Below are 24,802 nucleotides of genomic sequence, written 5' to 3'. Positions count from 1 at the left end.
TGTTGGCTAGTGTGTACCGATACCACGATAGTATCACAGTACCAAAACGTCATGATACTTATGATACCAGCATTTTAGAATACCGTAGTACAATTTCATATGATACTACCAAATTTTCGTCCCCTACTGATATAAAGAACCTGCTGGCGCCTGTTATAAAATGTTTATATATTCAGTTGATTTGAAGCAACAGCCACCAGTCTCTGGTATGCGCCGGTCCAATAATATACACTTCACTTTCATGTTGCAACTGTAATCAGCCAGCAGTATCCCCTTCCAGCCATCACTCACATGCCTCTCTCCGTCCACGCTTCCTGCACATCTGTTCCTCCATCAGTTTTGTAAATATCATTTAGGGGATGCAGACCCCGGTGAGTCTTCTGGTGTTACATTGGAGCAGCGCGCAGAGCGTACAAAGTTGGCATCATTTCATTGACTGTTACCAAGAGCACAGGCTAGTCTTAGTAGACTGCAGGTTCACTGTCATGCGCAACCTCTGAGTGCCAGAGAGGGGAAATGGACAGGCATGCTTGCAGCTTTACAGCAAAGAAATGGCTCGTCTCTAGCCTAAACGGTTACAAAGAATATGAGCCATAATAACGGAGATAACTTTTATAACTAGACAAGTCAGTTAAGAACAAATTCTTATTTACACCGACGGCCTACCGGGGAACAGTGTGTTAACTGCCTTGTTCAGGGGCAAAACGACAGATCTTTACCTTGTCTGCTCGGGGATTCGATCCAGCAACCTTTCGGTTACTGGCCCTGTGCTCAAACCACTAGGTTACCTTCCACCCCTTCTACACCATTTGACCACTTCAAATCCCCAAAGAGAGCTGTTGTTGGTTTTATGATGTCACTATGAACTTTCTAGATGAATACTTAACAGTATTATATAACAATCTCCTATATCATATGACTGTGTTACGAGAAATGGCATACACAGCGATACATTCCCATGTATGGCATACTGATGACTGATGTCATTCACTGTATATCCGTCTATGATAGCCATTGATTTTATTGATCTTTAGGTACTTCACACAAGCACGTAGGCCTGTTATAATACAGTAGCAAGGGTGCAACTTTCACTGGGGACAGGGGGGACATGTCCCCCCCCCCCAACCCCCCAACATTCAGAAATTCAATTTCTGTCCCCCCCTAGAGTTTATTTTCTCATAGCCAGAGAGATGTTAACAATTGTAATTAGTTCAACAGGGAATCTGGGAACAGTGTAATGGGAAATTATTACTACAGTGAAACGAACGGCTGGGGAAACCGTCTGATCACACTGAGATTTATATACCACTGTAATGTGACGATCGTACTTCTCATAACCTTTTAGTTCAATGCAGCAATATCACCATGAATGTAATACCCCTATTCTCAGTCAAATTCTATGCCAAAATCATTGATACCTATATACCTATACAAATGGTAATTGTCTCATCATAACCTACTGTATTATGGTAATTGATAACAGTATGGAGAAAGCCCCCCCCCCCCCCAGTTGATGCAATCATACTGTTGAGTATGTAAATGTGGTGGTTGGGATGTCATTAGTTACAGTGGTGTCAGGGGTAATGAGAGTGCTGATGGCAGTTCCGTGGCCTCACAGCTTGTCTAAGGGGCCCTGCTGTGGTAGGGTACAGTAAAACTTCTGTGCTCCCCCAACAGCAGAACTGGGTAGGAGTTGGGATAGACAGGCAGCAGCTGGGAGCTTGTGACACCACACACACTGATATCCATTTTTTGTTTCTGCTTATAATTTCCGACATTTTGGTAGGCAATGTGTTAGTCGACTTGTCTATAATTAGATGAGGCTTCTCTTTGTCATTATGTTGCCCTAGAAGACTAAATAAACCTTTGCTCAACAGGATAATGTAAAAGATCGATATTATTAATTTTTCAATTTAGTTGAAATTGGTAAAGTTTTCTCTGTCATCGTTTGCGGAGCAAAATAATTCAATAATGCAACAAAAAAACAGGAAAAATGTGCAAAATGTCCAAATGACATTCGTTTAACCGGTGGTAAGGAGAAAGAAAGCTGTGAAAACGACCCAACGATTTCAGTTCGGCTTAGATGCATATTTTATGTGGTTAAAATACTATCCGATTTTGGGCCTCCCGGGAGGGAGTGGTTAAGGGCGCTGTATTGCAGCGCCAGCTGTGCCATCAGAGTCTGGGTTCACGCCCAGGCTCTGTCGTAACCGGCCGCGACCGGGAGGTCCGTGGGGCGACGCACAATTGGCCTAGCGTCGCCCGGGTTAGGGAGGGTTTGGTCGGTAGGGGTGTCCTTGTCTCATCGCGCACCAGCAACTCCTGTGGTGGGCTGCGCGCAGTGTGCGCTAACCAAGGTGGCCAGGTGCACGGTGTTTCCTCCGGCGCATTGGTGCGGCTGGCTTCCGGGTTGGATGTGCGCTGTGTTAAGAAGCAGTGCGGCTTGGTTGGGTTGTGTATCGGAGGACGCACCTTCAACCTTCGTCTCTCCCGAGCCCGTACGGGAGTTGTAGCGATGAGACAAGATAGTGATGATACTACAACAATTGGATACCACGAAATTGGGGAGAAAAAGGGGTAAAAAATAAATTAATTTAAAAATAAAAAATAAATAAAAATACTATCCGATTTTATGACGCTGTTACGATAAAGACAGCACTTCTGCAGATGGTATATAACTGAGCATGGCATTCTCTCAATATGCAGAAATAAAGATATCATATTTCTCCAGTCCAAATTTTGCCTACATTTGGTGTATCATTTTACTCGAAGAAATGCTTAATTCTGCAGGAGTTATTATTGAGGCTACTGCCTTATTCGCACAGGACTAGTATTACTAGAGAACGTTCTTCCTCTTTTTTCTATCATTTTACAGATATAACGGAAGGCTGGAGTTTTTGTCTAGGCGTGAAGATATTTCAACAAGTCCAGGCGATAACCGGCTACACTGATATCTCGAGCTTGGTTACCAAGTTTCTAAACCTTACCAAACCATATTTGATATAGTGTCGCCATTATATTTGAAATGAGCAAGTGTGATGATAATCATTAGGATATTTTAGCGATCTGTAGAAGATATCCTAATTGTCCCCCAGCCTTCAGATGTGAGCTAAACAGTTAACTTGGTATGCGTTTTTTGGTTATATATGAGGAAGTGAAATTGTTCTAAAATTTGTATGCTGCTTTGCGATCTATTAACAGCAAGGGTTGCATTAAATAGACGCAATATTTTTTTATGATGCATTTGGCGATGTTCAATTATAATTCGCACAAAATAATTCACTGTGAAAGTTGATACATGTGGGCCCTTCATATATAGGCTATGCACAGCACTTTGTTCAATATATCGAATCAGTTATTATTTTCTTGCTCAAACCGCGAGCAATACCTGGCAAACTCAGACATTTATCTCAAAACACAGGGCTGTCGATTCGCACGGGACTAGTATTATCAGAGGACTTTGGAGTTTGCCAAAAAACAATGGGTTATTCTGGTTAGTCAATGTCCAGATAAGCCCTGAAGTTTAAGTGTATGCAATAATACTAGAGAGCCTAAAATAATTAAATAAAACCTCAATGTAGCCTATATAAATTGCGCAATAATAAAACATTTATGGATTATCGTTTCTCTTTATTCAACCCTCCCGCCACCCACCCGCCCTTCAGCCACACAAGATTTAATGACCCTTAACCCATCCGCGTCTATCAACTAGGGCTGAGCAGTTTTACGACATACCGGTATTGATGCACAGACCTTCTTGCGTTTTTTACATTACCTTCTATAACTGTATTTTAATGTTTGGTTTGTTGAATATGATATGCCGTGTGTAACGCCCATTTTTATAGTTTACTCCACTACTTGAGTCATCTCTCTCTCTCCATGCTGCTTTCCACACAGACCTAGCCGCCCCCTGTCACTCAAGGGGCGCATTTGTTGTTCCTCGACCACCAAGACACTTGCGTTCAGGCTGCATGGTCAATGCAGCACATGCAACAATGTTGATGACAATGATGCTGTTTTCACTTTGCCTCTTAATATGAACCCACACACGTTCTATAATTACACTATTACTCTGTGTTTCTTACATCTGCAAACGGCTAGTTTCTTTTCTGAGCAAGTTGGGCCTAAATCGTGTTAGCCGCTAATGCTAATAGAGCAAACATAATTAGCTATACAGCCTGATAATACCGGTGATGGTGTAGACCTAAATCAGCATGTTGTTTGTGCAACAGTATCTTCTAAATCAAAAAGGAATATGTGAAGAATGAATATGTTAGCTACATGAAGTAGCTAAGAGAAAACATTCAATGTAGCCAAAGATTATAGGGTCCACTAGGAAAAAACGTATCAACACTTTGGTTCCTACCCTGTCACAATCACTCCTCCCTGGCATTTTCATTCGTTGTCATGTCAAACAACACTGTATTCAAAGTGGCCACTATTATATTCTAACTATAGAATTAGAATAATCATTCTATTTCCATGATTCCAACAGTTCATTCAAGGGTTTTTCTCTAAATCGCAACATTTTGTTAAAAATAAAGCCTGTTTGCCCATATCTTGCAGCCCTACGTGGCAGTGTGGAAATTATCTCAAATGAGTGCAGGAAATACAGAAATATATGAAAATACATAAAATTATTTTTGGTTGAATTGAACAGTATAAAACAATCAGAAGGGAGACAGACCCATTTTAATCACTTAGAATGTATGTGTTGCCACCCTAGGGTCACACGCTACTCCTAAAGCAAACGTATAACTTTTATTATTCAAAAATGTTAAATATTGTAATTCTGTCCAATTTTAAAAAAAAATGTATTTAAAAAAAAAGTGATATGATATTTTGGCCATATCGCCCAGCCCTAATACATGTATCAACCCATTAATTGTATGGAACAGACCGTCATTTACCTTGTGGAGTTCCTCAGGGTTCTGTACTTGGTCCTTTTACTCTTTTTGAATATGTGCAAATAAATGTGTATATAGATGTGCTCGATTTGGATATATGTATTGTCCTGCCATTGAGATGTGTGTGTTGTGATTGCAGGAGTATGTATGGGATGCCTCTCACTACCTGGTCCACCAGGTGTTCAGCAGTCTGAAGGAGATGTTCACCGGCACTAGAGAGATCCAGGTACATGACACACATTACTAATATATCCATTTACCTGCTGCATATGCCGTCTCCACAGTTCACCCAGAGCGCAAAATGAGTGTGTGAACTTATTATTAACGACTAATTTACTTTACTATTAGCGCAATAGCCGTGCTTGGTCATCATTTTCATTTCCTTTATAGTTCACATACATTTAGGACGACATTCACCAGCACCTGGTACGGTCTCATAAATTAAAACCATAGGAGTGAGAATGATCAGGGTATCTTAAGGACCCACCGCCCACTGTTTCTATTAGCTCACCAGGGGGTGAGGGCTGACATGAAATATCCCTCCTTCGCCTCGCCCCTGCTCCCGGTTCATCTCTAAATGGGTCGGGTCCTGCTGGGTCTACACAGCAGTGGCTCAAGGAGAGAGCAGCAGTGGTTAAGTACATGATCAATCCCTCTCTCCTCTTCCTCTCCTCTCTGCCTGGGTAGGGGAGGAGAAATAGGAGCGAGGGAGGGAGAAAGAGGGCCACAAGGAACACAGACAGTCTGATGAATGGGCAGTGGATGATGACCTCTGGGACGCTAATATGGCTTCCATTCCTAGACAGTGAATCTGTGTGAGAGAGAGAGAGTGAACAGACTCAGCAACAGCCAGCCCAGCACTGTAATGTGTCTAGTGTAGTGTTCTACTGTCTGCAAGCAACAACTGTCCACCTGTTTATACAAAAATGCTCCATCTGTTGGCACTGGATAGAACTAATCACGGAAGAAGCTGCATCTAAGTTTAAACTGATCATACTTTCAAGCTGCTGAGTGAATGTAATATGTCTATTTTCGAAAAGCAATTTCACAAACATCCTAATTTGAGCAGAACATAGTCCATATGTACTCACCAGTCAACAGTAGATGACGAAAGTGATTTGAATCCCCTAGCTCTGATGTGTATCTACAGTAGCTGGCAGCTGCATGCTGTGACCTGTGAGTGGTGTTTTAAGTGTCCTACTTCAATTTCACTGAGTGACCACCTCTCCTCCAATTAGCTAACCCGTGGCGGGGCCCTCTGTTTCAGGACTGGCTGACGGAGAGCGCCAGGCTCATCTCTAAGTCGGGCAGCACGGTAGAGTGGGTGACACCCCTGGGCCTTCCCATCATCCAGCCCTACCACCGCAGCCGGACACAGATGGTAAGAGTAAATGTCACTTACTCTAGATACTTAAGCTGTTGCTTAGTAGGAGCTCAGAGAAGCATAAAGAAATAAGTATATATTGAACATCTTACACCCAAGCGGTGATCCTTCCTTTGTGTCCTACTACACTTGTGTTTACAGTAAAGGCACCCTGTGCTGCTGCACTGTTATACAAGCTCATACATGTCAACTTTGCCCTTTTCAAAGAAAATATGTGCATATTTATACAATATACAGTGGGGCAAAAAAGTATTTAGTCAGCCACCAGTTGTGCAAGTTCTCCCACTTAAAAAGATGAGAGAGGCCTGTAATTTTCAGCATAGGTACACTTCAACTATGACAGACAAAATGAGAAAAAAAATCCAGAAAATCACATTGTAGGATTTTTAATGAATTTATTTGCAAATTATCGTGGAAAATAAGTATTTGGTCAATAACAAAAGTTTATCTCAATACTTTGTTATATACCCTTTGTTGTCAATGACAGAAGTCAAACGTTTTCTGTAAGTCTTCACAAGGTTTTCACACACTGTTGCTGGTATTTTGGCTCATTCCTCCATGCAGATCTCCTCTAGAGCAGTGATGTTTTGGGGCTGTTGCTGGGCAACACAGACTTTCAACTCCCTCCAAAGATTTTCTATGGGGTTGAGATTTGGAGACTGGCTAGGCCACTCCAGGACCTTGAAATGCTTCTTACGAAGCCACTCCTTCGTTGCCCGGGCGGTGTGTTTGGGATCATTGTCATGCTGAAAGACCCAGCCACATTTTATATTCAATGCCCTTGCTGATGGAAGGAGGTTTTCACTCAAAATCTCACGATACATGGCCCCATTCATTCTTTCCTTTACACGGATCAGTCGTCCTGGTCCCTTTGCAGAAAAATAGCCCCAAAGCATGATGTTTCCACCCCCATGCTTCACAGTAGGTATGGTGTTCTTTGGATGCAACTCAGCATTCTTTGTCCTCCAAACACGACGAGTTGAGTTTTTACCAAAAAGTTATATTTTGGTTTCATCTGACCATATGACATTCTCCCAATCTTCTTCTGGATCATCCAAATGCTCTCTAGCAAACTTCAGACAGACCTGGACATGTACTGGCTTAAGCAGGGGGACACGTCTGGCACTGCAGGATTTGAGTCCCTGGCGGCGTAGTGTGTTACTGATGGTAGGCTTTGTTACTTTGGTCCCAGCTCTCTGCAGGTCATTCACTAGGTCCCCCCGTGTGGTTCTGGGATTTTTGCTCACCGTTCTTGTGATCATTTTGACCCCACGGGGTGAGATCTTACGTGGAGCCCCAGATCGAGGGAGATTATCAGTGGTCTTGTATGTCTTCCATTTCCTAATAATTGCTCTCACAGTTGATTTCTTCAAACCAAGCTGCTTACCTATTGCAGATTCAGTCTTCCCAGCCTGGTGCAGTTCTACAATTTTGTTTCTGGTGTCCTTTGACAGCTCTTTGGTCTTGGCCATAGTGGAGTTTGGAGTGTGACTGTTTGTGGTTGTGGACAGGTGTCTTTTATACTGATAACAAGTTCAAACAGGTGCCATTAATACAGGTAACGAGTGGAGGACAGAGGAGCCTCTTAAAGAAGAAGTTACAGGTCTGTGAGAGCCAGAAATCTTGCTTGTTGTAGGTGACCAAATACTTATTTTCCACCATAATTTGCAAATAAATTCATAAAAAATCCTACAATGTGATTTTTGTTTTTTTTGTCTGTCATAGTTAAAGTGTACCTATGATGAAAATTACAGGCCTCTCTCATCTTTTTAAGTGGGAGAACTTGCACAATTGGTGGCTGACTAAATACTTTTTTGCCCCACTGTACAGTACCAGTCAAAGTTTGGACACACCTACTCATTGTGTCAAGTTGGCTGGATGGCCTTTGGGTGTTGGACCATTCTTGATACACACGGAAAACTGTTGAGCGTAAAAAACCCAGCAGCGCTGCGGTTCTTGACACAAACCGGTGCGCATGGTAGCTACTACCATACCCCGTTCAAAGACACTTAAATTGTTGTCTTGACCATTCACCCTCTGAATACACAATTCATGTCTCAATTGTCTCCAGGCTTAAAAATCCTTCTTTAACTGATCTCCTCCCCTTCATCTACACTGATCGAAGTGAATTTATCAAGTGACATCAATAAGGGATCATAGATTTCAACTGGTCAGTATATGTCGTAGAAAGAGCATGTGTTCTTAATATTTTGTGCACTCAGTCTATGTGTTCTGTAGACTAACCAATCTGGCTGTGTTCACCATTAATGCCAGTCACATGTTATCTGGAGAGGTCATGAAAATAACAAGCAGACTAGGGTCCCTCGTAAGGTCCTCTTTCCCCCCTAATTGAGACCAGTGTCTCTCTGTGATCTTGTTGTTTGGCTATAGTGGTGTGTCGTGAGCTGGTAGAAGGGCCTAAAAGCAGTAGCCAATTACAGGGCTCTCTTCACCTCACCTGACCTCTGCTGACCTCACTGACAGACTGGGGGCGGCGGCCTCTGAAAGGTCTCGTGCTGCCTCGTGTTCTTGTGAAACAATAAGCCAGCTGCAGCAGTGGCTTTGCATGCTCCCTCTCTTCTTCCTCCTTCCCCCTCTTTCTCTTCTGTCTATTCTCCCCTTCTCTCTCTCTCATCTGCCTCTCTGCCTGCCAGACAGTTTTAAGAGCCAGAGCCCGAGCTCAGAGGTGGTTATGTTGTGTGGAAGTTTAGGCAGAGCTGCTTCTTCTCACTTCTGCTGAAAGCATCTGGCTGCACATCTGTCTCACTGGCACGAGGTCTCTGTAGCATTTATTGTCACTGAGCTGGCCAATATACGTCCTGTGGTCAACACTGGCACTGGTTCCACCAACCCAAGTCTCTGGAGAAGGGTGTGGCATTAGGGCACCTGAAATTGAGAGTTGCTTAATGTTGGCTATGTATGCATGCTTGTCTTTGTTCTTTTGCCACATGTTTTACATTTCAAATGTAATTCAAATCCAAGGAAATGTGTAACCGCCATTTTGTCTTGCCTGACACCGCCTTGTGGTTGAACAGGAGTGTGTGGCAGGGCTCCACTGTTCCGAACACATGAACCAGGTAATGGGCAGAGGGCACACTGACTCTACTTTGGCACAGCTCTGCTCATCATCACTGCAATGCAGAGAGGGCTGTGACTTCTCTACCCTTTATTGTCCTCTACTCTCTCCTCCTCCAGAATACAGTGCACCACCACCACCAGGCCCCTGTCTGTCCTTCAGGCCTGTGCTATCAGCCAGTCAGACAGCAGTGATGTCAGATGGCACCCTAATAGTCTGAGTTAATCTGACGGCTACTATTCGGCTGCCCACTGAGACAGAGGTGCTGCTAAATCAAAATCAAATCAAATGTATTTATAATGCCCTTCTTACATCAACTGATATCTCAAAGTGCTGTACAGAAACCCAGCCTAAAACCCCAAACAGAAAGCAATGCAGGTATTGAAGCACGGTGGCTAGGAAAAACTCCCTAGAAAGGACAAAACCTAGGAAGAAACCTAGAGAGGAACCAGGCTATGAGGGGTGGCCAGTCCTCTTCTGGCTGTGCCGGGTGGAGATTATAACAGAACATGGTTGATATGTTCAAATATGACCAGCATGGTCAAATAATAATAATCACAGTCGTTTTTGAGGGTGCAGCAAGTCAGCACCTCAGGAGTAAATGTCAGTTGGCTTTTCATAGCCGATCATTAAGAGTATCTCTACCACTCCTGCTGTCTCTAGAGAGTTGAAAACAGCAGGTCTGGGACAGGTAGCACGTCCAGTGAACAGGTCAGGGTTCCATAGCCGCAGGCAGAACAGTTGAAACTGTAGCAGCAGCACGGCCAGGTGGACTGGGGAAAGCAAGGAGTCATCATGCCAGGTAGTCCTGAGGCATGGTCCTAGCGCTCAGGTCCTCTGAGAGAGAGAGAGCATACTTAAATTCACACAGGACACCGGATAAGACAGGAGAAGTACTCCAGATATAACAAACTAACCCTAGCCCCCCGACACATAAACTACTGCAGCATAAATACTGGAGGCTGAGACAGGAGGGGTCAGGAGACACTGTGGCCCCATCTGATGATACCCCCGGAGATGGCCAAACAGGAAGGATATAACCTCACCCACTTTGCCAAAGCACAGCCCCCACACCACTAGAGGGATATCTTCAACCACCAACCTACCATCCTGAGACAAGGCCGAGTATAGCCCACAAAGATCTCCGCCACGGCACAACCCAAGGGGGGGCGCCAACCCAGACAGGAAGATCACGTCAGTGACTCAACCCACTCAAGTGACGCACCCCTCCTAGGGACGGCATGAAAGAGCACCAGTAAGCCAGTGACTCAACCCCTGCTTCCGAGCTCGGGTATATTCTGTATACCAGGGAGCTAGTTTCTTATGACAAATGTTTTTAGTTTTTAGGGGTGCAACTGCATCTAGGGTATTGCGCAAGGTTAAATTGAGTTCCTCAGTTAAGTGGTTAACTGATTTTTGTCCTCTGACGTCCTTGGGTAGGCAGAGGGAGTCTGAAAGGGCATCAAGGAATCTTTTCCATGTGAATATTAAAATCACCAAAAATGTGACTGTTATCTGCTATGACTACAAGGTCCGATAGGAATTCAGGGAACTCAGTGAGCAACACTGTATATGGCCCAGGAGGCCTGTAAACAGTAGCTATAAAAAGTGATTGAGTAGGCTGCATAGATTTCATGACTAGAAGCTCAAAAGACGAAAGCGTCATTTTTTTTTTTGTAAATTGAAATTTGCTGTCGTAAATGTTAGCCACACCTCCGCCTTTGCGGGATGCACGGGGATATGGTCACTGGTGTAACCAGGAGGTTCGGCCTCATTTAACACAGTAAATTCATCAGGCTTAAGCCATGTTTCAGTCAGGCCAATCACATCAAAATTATGATCCAGTGATTAGTTCATTGACTATAACTGCCTTTGAAGTGAGGGATCTAACATTAAGTAGCCCTATTTTGAGATGTGAGGTATCACGATGTCTTTCAATAATGGCAGGAATGGAGGAGGTCTTTATCCTAATGAGATTGCTAAGGTGAACACCGCCATGTTTAGTTTTGCCCAACCTAGGTCGAGGCACAGACACGCTACTGCAGCTTCTGTGACCCTCCCTCCCCAATCTTCTCTGAGAGAGTTACTCTAATAACATTGCCCCAATTTTGGACTTAATTTACCAGTGTTAAATGCAGGGAGTTAGTATGCATTTAGGAGGGTTCACAGAGAGGGTGTGTGGGGGTTGAGGTTGTTTGATCTCAGCTCCAAGGTGGAGCATTGCAGGCCTATTTGCTGTATATAGCAATATACTGTTATGTTTTGATTTGATTAATATTCTCCCTATTAGTCTACTTCCTGGGATTTCCTCAGGAAGTCTGGGCTCGGGAGCTTGATATCATCATTCCACTGTGTGATTTCAGGTCATTACATTTTATTGGACTGTTACGGCATTTCTTGACGAAGGTCTTCATAAATCAGGGGGCTGTGTCAATTCTTCTCCTCTTGAATTCTTCTCCACTTAATCATTTTTAATCACACACCCAACCGTGCTGCCATGCCATCTCACATGTTACCCGGTGCTGGAGAAAACACACAACACAATCTCAATGGATGAAGAATCACCTGACTACTTCACTACACACTTAACTGCTCTGCCCTACCAAGCAAAAGAGCAGGAATTGCTTCAACGTTTTTTTTTCTATTGTCCAGCAAAATACATTGTAGGCAGATTATTGGAGGTGTGGTTATCTGTTGTTTTACTGCAAGGTTATTTTTTATTCATATTTACCCTGACCTCTGACATGACCTTTGACCGTAGCTTGGTACACAAACTTGTGTTATTATATTTATTTGGACGTGGCTGTCAATGTCATACAATTTGATACTTCTATCAGCAAAGAACAATAGATAATACCAAGGTCAACAAACCGTAGACACTGCAACCCAAAGCTCAGTGAAACCAAGGTAAAAAGCTGACTTGAGTGATGGCAGTTACAGTGAAACCAAGGAAAACAGCAGTAACTTTTTTCAGTTACCGTAAACATGACCGACCCCCCCCCCCCCCCCCCCCCCCCCATTTTCTCCATAACACAACACATTGGAGGCAGGATATGGAGGCAGGATATTTGTCCGCATGTATTTAATGTATAATGTATATTTAATGTGCAGTTATTGCTCTTTTGAATCACTAGTCTAGTCTACACTATACACTGAACCGCTGCACTCTCATTGTAACTGAAGACCAAAAGATATATTTTGTATAATTCTACTAGAAAAAACATAGGCCTATAGCCTATTTTAATTTCCATTGCAATAAAATATTAGTGCAATCCATTTGATCAACTTTATTTGTATATTAAATTATTAATAGAGAGTAATTTGAGTAATTACTAAAGTCCAGTTACAGCTTCTTTTGACAAAGTAGAAACGAAAAAGATGATGATAATAATAAAATCAAAATCAAATCAAATTTTATTAGTCACATGCGCCAAATACAACAGGTATAGGTACACCTTACAGTGAAATGTTTACTTATTAAGAGCCCCTAACCAACAATACAGTTTAACAAGTAATTAAAGAGCAACAGTAAAATAACAATAGCAAGACTATATACAGGGGGGTACCAAAACAGTCGAGGTGCGGGGGCACCGGTTAGTTGAGGTAGTATGTGCATGGAGGTAGAGTTATTAAAGTGAATATGCATAGATGACAACAGAGAGTAGCGGTGGTGTAAAGGGGGGGGGGGGGGGGGCACTGCAAATAGTCTGGGTAGCCATTTGACTAGATGTTCAGGAGTCTTATGGCTTCGGGGTAGAAGCTGTTTAGAAGCCTCTTGGACCTAGACTTGGCACTCTGGTACCGCTTGCCGTGTGGTAGCAGAGAGAACAGTCTATGACTACGGTGGCTGCAGTCTTTGACAATTTTTAGGGCCTTCCTCTGACACCGCCTGGTATAGAGGTCCTGGATGGCAGGGAGCTTGGCCCCTGTGATGTACTGGGCCATTCGCACTAACCTCTGTAGTGCCTTACCGTCGGAGACCGAGCAGTTGCCGTACCAGGCAGTGATGCAACCAATGGTGTTGAACGCTGAGCTGTAGTTAATGAATAGCATTCTCACATAGGTGTTCCTTTTTGTCCAGGTGGGAAAGGGCAGTTTGGAGTGCAATAGAGATTGCATCATCTGTGGATCTGTTGGGGTGGTATGCAAATTGGAGTGGGTCTAGGGTTTCTGGGATAATGGTGTATGTGAGCCGTGACCAGCCTTTCAAAGCACTTCATGGCTACAGACGTGAGTGCTATGGGTAGGTAGTCGTTTAGGCAGGTTACCTTAGTATTCTTGTGCACAGGGACTATGGTGGTCTGTTTAAAACATGTTGGTATTAGAGACTCAGACAGGGAGAGGTTGAAAATGTCAGTGAAGACACTTGCCAGTTGGTCAACGCATGCTCGCTGTACACGTCCTGGTAATCCGTCTGGCCCTGCGGCCTAGTAATTTTGACCTGTTTAAAGGTCTTACTCGTGTCGGCTGCGGAAAGCGTGATCACACAGTCTTCCGGAACAGCTGGTGCTCTCATGCATGTTTCAGTGTTATTTGCCTCGAAGCGAGCATGGAAGTAGTTTAGCTCATCTGGTAGGCTTGCGTCACTGGGCAGCGCAGTAATATAACCAGCCAGGTGCGCAGGTGAAATTATTTGCTCTATTCCTAAACAAAAACACCAGTTCATGACCAATTGTAAAATATTTATTTCATAAAGAAATATTAGTGGAAATACATTGCATTTGTAAAGTATTCAGACCCCTTGACTTTTTCCACATTTTATTACGTTACAGCCTTATTATTTTTTTAATGATCCTCTTTAGCTCTGTAAGGTTGGATGGGGAGTGTCGCTGCAAAGCTTTTTTCAGGTCTCTCTGGAGATGTTTGATTGGGCTCAAGTCCAGGCTCTGGCTGGACCACTCAAGGACCACTCAAGGACGTTCAGAGACTTGTCCCAAAGCCACTCCTGCGTTGTCTTTGCTGTGTGCTTAGGGTTGTTGTCCTGTTGGAAGGTGAACCTTCCCCCAGTCTGAGGTCCTGAGCGCTCTGGAGCAGGTTTTCATCAAGGATCTCTTTTCTTTGTTCATCTTTCCCTCGATCCTGACTAGTCTCCCAGTCCCTGCCACTGAAAAACATCACCACAGCATGACGCTGCCACCACCATGCTTCACCGCAGGGATGGTGCCAGGTTTTCTCCTGACGTGACACTTGGCATTCAGGCCAAATAGTTAAATCTTGTTTTCATCAGAACAATTAATCTTTTTTCTTATGGTCTGAGAGTCCTTTAGGTGCCGTTTAGCAAACTCCAAGTGGGCTGTCATGTGCCTTTTACTGAGGAGTGGCTTCCATCTGGACACTCTACCATAAAGGCCTGATTGGTGGAGTGCTGCAGAGATGGTTGTCCTTTTGAAAGGTTCTCCCATCTCCACAGAGGAACTCTGGAGTTCTGTCAGAGTGACCATCGGGTTCTCTCTGACCAAGGCCCTTCTCCCCAATTGCTCAGTTTGGCTGGGGAGCCAGCTCTAGGAAGAGTCTAGGTGGGTCCAAACTTCTTCCATTTAAGAATGATGGAGGTCACTGTGTTCTTGGGGACCTTCAATCCTGCAAACATTTTTTGGTACCCTTCCCCAGATCTGTGCCTCGACACAATCCTGTCTTGGAATTCTATGGACCATTCCTTTGACCTCATGGCTTTGTTATTGCTCTGTCATCCACTGTCAACTGTGGGACCTTGTACAGACAGGTGTGTGCCTTTCCAAATCATGTCCTATCAATTGAATTTACCACAGGTGGGCTCCAATCAAGTTGTCGAAACATCTCAAAGATGATGAATGGAAACAGGATGCACCTGAGCTCAATTTCTAATCTAATAGCATCGGGTCTGAATACTTATGTTACTAAGGTATTTCTAAAAAATAAATCTAAAAACCTGTTTCGCTTTGTCATTCTGGGGTATTGTTTGTAGATTGATGAGGATAAAATACATTTATTCCAAAATGTGGAAAGGGGAAGGGGCCTGAATACTTTCCGAGTGCACTGTATACGATCGTCACGTCTATCATTGACATATTATTTGCACCACTACAAATAGAAAAAAATAAATGTGGTTGAACGCTACCCTGTTTTGCCTCTACCTAACTGGGTATGAAGGCCCCGGGCCCTTACAATTGGATTGTCTTTGAGCTAGCTGTTTGTCATTGTGCCCTATTGCCAAGCATGGGGCTGGGAGGGCTAAATTAAATATTGTCTTCCCTTGTCAATAACTCCTCCATTCCATCTACCCCCCACAGCCTACTTTGCCCAGTTTACATGTTATACAGTGCCAGAATTTCAGAGTGGATTTAGAGTGTCGTGCTCCTTCACCTTTACTGACCATTGATGGGCTAGTTATATACTGATAGCAGTGCTGCTGCTCTCTCTCTTTAGCACTTGTGCTCTCTCTGTCTCTCTCTGGATTTGCTCAGTATGGGTTCCAGTTCCCTGTTTAAAAATGTCACGGTGCCTGGCCAGATTCATGCAGAACCAGCCTGGATTCCATTAATAATCTTAAAGACAGGACACCGCCTCAGATCCGCACCACCACAGTCCTCTTATAGCCAGGACACCACAGCACAGATTTCCTGCAGCGCCTCTACTACTGGAGTGTAAGGATACAGACAGTAGCCCTGGAGTTCATGTTAAGGTCCATATCCTTCAATTTTCTTGGATAAAGGACTGCCAGAGATTGTAATTGATGTGCCAATTCTTAAGTAGAAGCAATGTGCTTTCTTGGATATATTGTAGTACAGTCAGTGTATTTGAGTGTGCATTGAATGCAAGGTTTGGGATTGAAAAGCTTTTTGAGTGCAGTACCTGAAATGGAAAAGCTTCTAGGACTTGCAATTGCATTTGTAAGTCTATGGCTTCATTATAATAATACAGTGTATTGATGTGAACCGTCTCTGTCCAACCTGGGTTCAGCTGAAGGTGCTCTTCCCCAGCAATCTGTGTGTGTAGTGTGTGCGCATTTGTATGGAATGTTCTACCCAAAGATTTGTAAGGATGACTGATGGGGGGCGCTGTGTTGAAGCCACCGGGCCTCCATCTTGGTACTCCCCCACCGTTGTAAAAAATATTTTGGAAGCTATATAAATCCATTTATTGTCTACATGTCCCTCTTATTGTCTTTTTGCCTATTTTATTCTATTACAGACACTTTTAATGCATTCTTTGACATTATATTATGTGAGCTAAACATAAACATTTAAAATGAAGAAATATATACAAACATTTTCCTTAAAGGGCAACTCCACCACTTTTCTTCCTCATTTTCATTCTCTCCATCACAATACCAGTGTCAGCATATATGAAAATGTCGCATGTACTACGTTTTGTAGATACATTTTTAAAGTTAAAAATTTCTACCTGTTGACATCAAACATTTAACACAGATTAAATGTTTGTTTTTTTTAAACACTATGAGAATCAGGGTGGTGTGGGGAGCAAGGAAATACTCTCACTTGGGCATGTTTTGAAAATCATTGTTCTTTACTTTTAATCCTATCCTGTGATGTCACAAAGAAGCATTTTTTAGGACTTTTCTTCTCCATGTTTTTAACCACAGATCATAGAAATGCTGGAGAGGATGAATATTAGGTTGAAAACTGGTGGATTTGCCCTTTAACCCCCTAGAGTCGATGTCCACGCACCTGCGGAAATCCAATTAGCATGATAATAAAAAAATCCCCATAAAAATGTGTTCGTTTAAGCTAGAGAGATGTTTTTTTTTTGCATTGGATGCGTCTCAATCCACCAATGTTGCACTTCTGCATCTGCGGTGAAAGCTGACAGAGCTAGAGCGGTGTTTGTCAGACCATGAGACATCCCGAAAATCGGTCTTTTCACAAAATCATCTGTAGCTCCGAACGGTTTGTACGGTAGCTCTGAACGGTTTGCCTATAATCTATTATATGTGACTCTCATGAACGCTATGGTGTTCTCCGTTTTGCTCTAGGATGCCCACAGGCCTCAAGACTCGTCTGAAGGTCCCCCGGTATCTGTGGGGGAAAATGTATGGAAGTACAGTACCAGTCAATAGTTTGGACACACCTAATCATTCAAGGTTTTTTTTTGTTTTTACTATTTTCCACATTGTAGAATAATAGTGAAGACATCAAAACTATGGAATAACACATGGAATCATGTAGTAACCAAGTAAGTGTTTTAACAAATCAAAATATATTTTGGATTCTTCAAAGTAGCCACCCTTTGCCTTGATGATAGCTTTGCACACTCTTGGCATTCTCTCAACCAGCTTCATGAGGTAGTCACCTGGAATGCTTTTCCAACAGTCTTCAAGGAGTTCCCACATATGCTGAGAACTTGTTGGCTGCTCTTCCTGCACTCTGCGGTCAAACTCATCCCAAACCATCTCAATTGGGTTGAGGTCAAATGATTGTGGAGGCCATGTCATCTGATGCAGCACTTCATCACTCTCCTTTTTGATCAAATAGCCCTTATACAGCCTGGATGTGTGTTTTGGGTCATTGTCCTTTTGAAAAACAAATGATAGTCCCACTAAGCGCAAACCAGATGGGGAAGGCATATCGCTACAGAATGCTGTGGTAGCCATGTTGGTTAAGTGTGCCTTAAATTCTAAATAAATCACCAACAGTGTCATCAGCAAAGCACCCCCACTCCATCACATCTCCTCATGGTGGGAACCACACATGCGGAGATCATCCATTCAGCTATTCTGCATCTCACAAAGACACGGCTGTTGGAACTAAAAATCTGACATTTGGACTCATCAGACCAAAGGACAGATTTACACAGGTCTAATGTCCATTGCTCATGTTTCTTGGTCTAAGCAAGTCTCTTCTTATTATTGGTGTCCTTTACTAGTGGTTTCTTTGCAGCAATTCGACCATGAAGGCCTGATTCACGCAGTCTTCTCTGAATAGTTGATGTTGTGATGTGTCTGTTACTTGAACTCTGTGAAGCAATTTTTTGGGCTGCAGTCTGAGGTGCAGTTAATTGCCAATTTCTGAGGCTGGTAACTCAAATGAACTTATCCTATGCAGCAGAGGTGACTGTGGTGTGTTTTCCTTTCCTGTGGGGGTCCTCATGAGAGCCAGTTTCATCATAGTGCTTGTTGGTTTTTGCGACTGCACTTGAAGAAACTTTCAAAGTTCTTGACATTTTCTGGATTGACTGACCTTCATGTCTTAAGATAATGATGGGCTGTCATTTTTCTTTGCTTATGAGCTGTTCTTGCCATAATATGGACTTGGTATTTTACCAAATAGATCTATCTTCTGTATACCATCCAGAAAATGTACACCACATCTTCTGTATACCACCCCTACCTTGTCACAACCCAACTGATTGGCTCAAAAGCATTAAGAAAGAAAGAAATTCCACAAATGAACTTGTAATTAATTCAACTGCTGTTAATTGAGATGCATTCCAGGTGACTAACTCATGATGCTGGTTGAGAGAATGCCAAGAGTGTTCAAAGCTGTCATCAAGAAGAATCTCAAATATAAAATATATTTTGATTTGTTTAACAGTTTTTTGGTTACTACATGATTCCATATGTATTATATCATAGTTTTGATGTCTTCACTATTATTGTTGATACTTAAAGGGGTCTTTTAAAATTCAAAATCAAATAGCAAAATTATCCTTGGCATTCCATATAGCTTAGTAGAACCCCCCCCCTTTTAGACAGAGCTTAGACTGTAATGGGTTAAAGTTTTTTAAAGTTTTTTTTTTAGATTACTGATGTTACTGTCCCCGTTATAACAAAAAAATGGTGTGTGTATGTGGTTGTGTGGATCCGTTTGTGTGTGTGAAGCTGTGTGTGTGCTGTGCTGCTTACGTGTCTGGCATTCAGCACTAACTTAGAGCAGACAGACATCCTAAGCAGGTCTGTCAGCTAGCCCAGCGTGCTCTGGTAGTGTGGTATCAAGCAGCGGTGATGCGCTGGGCTAGCAGCACCTCATCAGCAGGTGCTGGGGAGCAGAGGTGACAGATGGCAGGCCTCTGGAGGGCTCTCGCTCTCTCGCTCTCTCTCTCTCTGTCTCTCTGCCTCTGTCTCTGTCCCTCTCTGCCTCTCTCTCTCTCTCTCTCTCTCTCTCTCTCTCTCTCTCTCTGTCCCTCTCTGCCTCTCTCTCTCTCTCTCTCTCTCTCTCTCTCTCTCTCGCTCTCTCTCTCTCTGTCCCTCGCTGCCTCTGCCTCTCTCTCTCTCTGTCTCTGTCCCTCTCTGCCTCTCTCTCTCTCTCTCTCTCGTCTGTAGACGTGATTTGTTTCTCTGTAGACGTGATTTGTTTCTGTAGTGTGAATCATATATTTAGCTGCCGATACGAATGTGTGTATCATAGTCTGCTTTGTAAGTAATAACATCCTCAAACATACACCCACACACACTACCAAGACGAATGTAACTCACCCTTACACTATTATTCCCACACTTCGTGTTATATACCCTACATACTTTTATTCCCTCTCCATCTACTTGCATCATGGGGCCAACAGAAATTAAACACTACAAAGGTCACCTTTTCTCCCTAATATTCCACCATACTTGATTCAATCTTTTTTTCCTTTCATAAATGGACTCTGTGGAGCATTAATTAGAGTAGACAATATGGGAGAAGATGAAGCACCCGGAACAACCAGTACACAAATAAGCAGGAAGAGAAGGGAGAGAAGCGTCCCATAATCAGTCAGTGGCGGAGGGAGGGAAGGTGGCCCAGTGCTGATGATAGGTTGGAGGAAATGACAGTAGCAAGCTGCGAGCAGCGTGGACATGCATCAATATGGCTGCCTAACGGGATTGTAGGCAACTAATCAGATTAGGGGTCACTTTTGCCTGGGCGAAGATTTTTCTCCTTTCCACCCTCGCTGGCTGAGTTACATAAGTGAAACTGGAGAAGTGGATTTCACCGGGGAAAGGAGTGGTGGATTATGGGGTTACTCCATGCTTTTATTACCCAGAGAGACAGACAGTGGATCTATGTTGAGTTGAAACCCTTCCATTAAAGGTCTTTTCCCTAGAGGGAATCCATCTACGCCGTATCCTCAACTAACCTTGCTGGTGGAAACCCAAAGGATCGGGGGTCCCACTGTTAAAAACACTTTATGTTGGGGTTTAAAGACAACTCTCCAGTCTTTCTACACACTATTTTGCCTGCTGTGTGGAGGCCTACTTAAGATATCCTTTCCAATCCTAACCCCTTGTCTTGATGAAACATGCTAGCTGCTGTAGTCACGATGAGTATGCTAGTGGAATATGCACTGTACCATACACAGAATCAGAATGAGTTATTTTAATTCCATGATACCGCACTTCTCCAAATGTTGACTTGTCCTCTCCCTCACTCCCCGAGAACCAAAGCCAGCAACTCCCCGCGGTTTTGGGGTGAACTAATAAATGCTGCTGGAGTTTCAAGGACACCCTGGAGGTAATGGATAAAAGAAGGAGAAGGGAGGGATGGAGGGGAGGAGAGGAAAAGGTCAGTGGGAATTTGGTAGGTCTCCAGGGGGGAGATGAATAATTGTGTTGTACTTCATCTGTGGACTGTCTGACCACCGTGATCAATAAGGTGAGTGAGTGACAGCTGGGGTGAGCGTGGTAGAGAGTTGGCGCGAGATAGAGGGGCCAGGAATGCTCAGGTTAGCGTAGAGTGGTTGGCTCATTGGGCTGGAGGCAGGGCTTGACGTGGACTGATGATGGTTGTGGTAGGAAGTGCCACAACAGAGTCGTAATGTGATGGGAATCCTCCCACTTCCGGCACAATGCTGCTTCTTCACTGATACTTATGACTGTTATATCTAGTGCTGTCTAATAGAGTAACTCTCAGGTGAGTTGGGACTATTCTCCATGGAGAGAATGTTGCACAGTATCAAGGGCAAATTCATCATAAGCTATGGATTGGGCTAGGCTGGCAAAACTGGTGCAGATATAATGATGTGGGTATAGTGTACAAATCAAGACATGAATTAAAATCTCTCTCTTCAAAGATATATTGCAGATCCATTCCTAGGGAAAATTACAATGATCAAGATTTTAAAGGTAGACTCAGCGATATGAAATATATGCAGAAAGTAAACAACACGAGGCTCAACTTCTCTGCTGTTTTGGTCCCGTGGCTCCCACACTGAAGGGCGACATCTTACGAGCTCCAACCCAACTTTGTTATTTAGTGACTTTTATCGTGTTTATGTTGATTTCTTTTGTACAGAAAGTTCATACTATCATCACATAATGACCACCAAGTACTTCTGGACATCAGATCGACAGCTGTTTCACTGTTCCACGACTCAGCTATTCCACTGTTCAACCCTATTCCTTTGTTTCATAAGCTACCAAAACGCCACCGGCGAGATGGAATCCTGGTAAAATTGAGGCGAAGAGAACTGAACGGCACTCCTCAGCGTTCTATTGGCAAATGTTCAGTCACTCAAGAATAGCTTTGTTCGAGAGTCTCCTATCAGAGAGACTTGAAAAGCTGCAATATTATGTGTGTCAGGGATTGCACACGATAACGGATTACAAACGGAAACCAAGCCGTGAGTTACCCACCGATGCAGAACTCCCAAATGAGCTAAATATCACACTGTGCCTTGCGTGAAAGCCCATGTTTTTTCGGATGACTGTGTGATCTCACTGTCTGTGGCCGATGTGAGCAAATCTTACCGGAGCATCGTCTCTCGTACCAACAGGCTCTGAGACCTCTTCTTCCCACAAGCCTGCTAAATAGCCAGACTACTAAGTAGTTTGGGTACCATTAACTGACTATCTGCACTGACTCTATCTTGCACATACCCTACGCACATTCACTAGACTATATAGACAGTGCATTTGGAAAGTATTCAGACCCCTTGACTTTTTCCACATTTTCTTACGTTACAGCCTTATTCTAAAATATATATATTTTTTAATCTACACACAACATCCCAAAATGACAAAGCAAAAAAAAGTTTTTTAGACATTTTTTAAAATTTATTTCACAGAAAAAAATGGAAATATTACATTTAGGTAGGTATTCAGAACCTTAACTTAGTACTTTGTTGAAGCACTTTTGGCAGCGATTACAGCCTCACGTCTTCTTGGGTATGACGCTAAAAGCTTGGCACACCTTATTTGGAAAGTTTCTCTCATTCTTCTCTGCAGATCCTCTCAATCTCTGTCAGGTTGGATGTGGAGCGTCGCAGCACTGTTATTTTCAGGTCTCTCCACAGATGTTCAATCGGGTTCAAGACCGGGCTCTGGCTGGGACACTCAAGGACATTCAGAGACTTGTCCCCAAAGCCACTCCTGTGTTGTCTTGGCTGTATGCTTAGGGTCGTTGTCCTGTTGGAAGGGGAACCTTAGCCCCGGTCTGAGGTCCTGAGTGTCCTGGAGAAGGTTTTCATCAGCAATCTCTCTGTACCTTGCTTCGTTCATTTCCCTCAATCCTAACAAAAAAAACATCCCCGCATCACGATGCTGCCACCACCATGCTTCACCGTAGGGATGGTGCCAGGTTTCCTCCAGACGTGACGCTTGGCATTCAGGCCAAAGAGTTCAATCTTGGGTTCATCAGACCAGAGAATATTTTTTCTTTAGGTGCCTTTTGCCAAACTCCAAGCGGGCTATCATGTGCCTTTTACTGAGGAGTGGCTTTTATCTGGCCACTCTACCATAAAGGCCTGATGGATTGGTGGAGTGCTACAGAGATGGTTGTCCTTCTGGAAGGTTCTCCCATCTCCACATAGAAAACCTGAAGCTCTGTCAGAGTGACCATCGGGTTCTTGGTCACCTCCCTGACCCAAGGCCCTTCTCTCCCGATTGTTCAGTTTGGCCGGGCAGCCAGCTCTAGGAAGAGTTGGTGGTTCCAAACTTCTTCCATTTAAGAATGATGGAGGCCACTGTGTTCTTGGGGACCTTCAATGCTGCAGAAATGTTTTGGTATCCGTCCCCAGATCTGTGCCTCAACAAAATCCTGTCTCGGAGCTCTACGGACAATTCCTTCGACCTCATGGCTTGTTTTTTGCTCTGATATGCACTGTCAACTGTGGGACCTTATACAGACAGGTGTGTGCCTTTCCAAATCATGTCCAATCAATAGAATTTACCACAGGTGGACTCCAAGTTGTAGATGATCAATGGAAACAGGATGCGCCTGAGCGCAATTTCGAGTCTCATGGCAAAGGGTCGGAATACTTATGAGTAAGGTATTTTTATTTTTAATAAATGTGCAAAAATGTCTACAAACCTGTTTTCACTTTGTCATTATGGGGTATTGTGTGTAGATTGATGAGGGGAAAAAACAATTGTATCCTTTCTAGAATAAGGCTGCAATGTAACAAAATGTGGAAAAAGTCAAGGAGTCTGAATTCTTTCCAAATGCACTGTATACACACTGTATACATTGACACTCCCACACATTCACAACATACACACACACACTTTTACACTCAACATTTGCTGCTTCTATTCTGTTCTTTATTTTACACCTATTATTATCTATCCTGATGCCTAATCACTTTACCCTGCCTTTATGTACATATCTACCTCAAATACCTCAGCACATTGATCTGGTACTGGTAGTCCCTGTATATAGCTTCATTCTTGTGTATTTTATTTTATTTCTCTTGTTACAATTTTTATTCTTAAACTCTGCATCGTTGGGATGGGCTCGTAAGCAACCATTTCAAGTCTACACAAGTTGTATTCGGCGCATGTGACAAATACGATTGGATTTGTGAGAGTGATGTCTTGCATTTCGATAACTGCAGCTTTAATTATGGCAGAGTAATTTCGCTACGCCTACCTTTAATTCCTATTTTATGCAAACTCAATAAGGATATGGAAGATACAGTGCCTTGCGAAAGTATTCGGCCCCCTTGAACTTTGCGACCTTTTGCCACATTTCAGGCTTCAAACATAAAGATATAAAACTGTATTTTTTTGTGAAGAATCAACAACAAGTGGGACACAATCATGAAGTGGAACGACATTTATTGGATATTTCAAACTTTTTTAAGAGATGCAGCCAAGAGGCCCATGATCACTCTGGATGAACTGCAGAGATCTACAGCTGAGGTGGGAGACTCTGTCCATAGGACAACAATCAGTTGTATATTGCACAAATCTGGCCTTTATGGAAGAGTGGCAAGAAGAAAGCCATTTCTTAAAGATATCCATAAAAAGTGTTGTTTAAAGTTTGCCACAAGCCACCTGGGAGACACACCAAACATGTGGAAGAAGGTGCTCTGGTCAGATGAAACCAAAATTGAACTTTTTGGCAACAATGCAAAACGTTATGTTTGGCGTAAAAGCAACACAGCTGAACACACCATCCCCACTGTCAAACATGGTGGTGGCAGCATCATGGTTTGGGCCTGCTTTTCTTCAGCAGGGACAGGGAAGATGGTTAAAATTGATGGGAAGATGGATGGAGCCAAATACAGGACCATTCTGGAAGA

At 43.3% G+C, this 24,802-nt stretch overlaps 1 protein-coding gene across 3 annotated transcripts in view; it reads left to right on the top strand.

Moving 5' to 3' along the window:
* The window catches only part of LOC110524270 (DNA-directed RNA polymerase, mitochondrial), a 93,978-nt gene that overhangs the window by 42,983 nt on the left and 26,193 nt on the right, over positions 1–24,802 (top strand). For all 3 annotated transcript variants that reach the window (XR_005051828.1, XM_036978023.1, XM_036978024.1), the window contains exons 14-15: positions 5,047–5,133; positions 6,175–6,288. Coding sequence is in view for 2 of the 3 variants with exons in the window: in XM_036978023.1 (XP_036833918.1) it covers positions 5,047–5,133; positions 6,175–6,288 (201 nt within the window). In the remaining variant the exon portion in view is untranslated. The remainder of the gene's footprint in view (positions 1–5,046; positions 5,134–6,174; positions 6,289–24,802) is intronic.

Source organism: Oncorhynchus mykiss, chromosome 5 (assembly GCF_013265735.2).
Source record: "Oncorhynchus mykiss isolate Arlee chromosome 5, USDA_OmykA_1.1, whole genome shotgun sequence".
In the NCBI taxonomy this organism is placed as follows: Eukaryota; Metazoa; Chordata; class Actinopteri; order Salmoniformes; family Salmonidae; genus Oncorhynchus; species Oncorhynchus mykiss.
The sequence above is the reverse complement of the archived record's forward strand: the minus strand, read 5'-3'. Positions and strand labels throughout refer to the sequence as shown.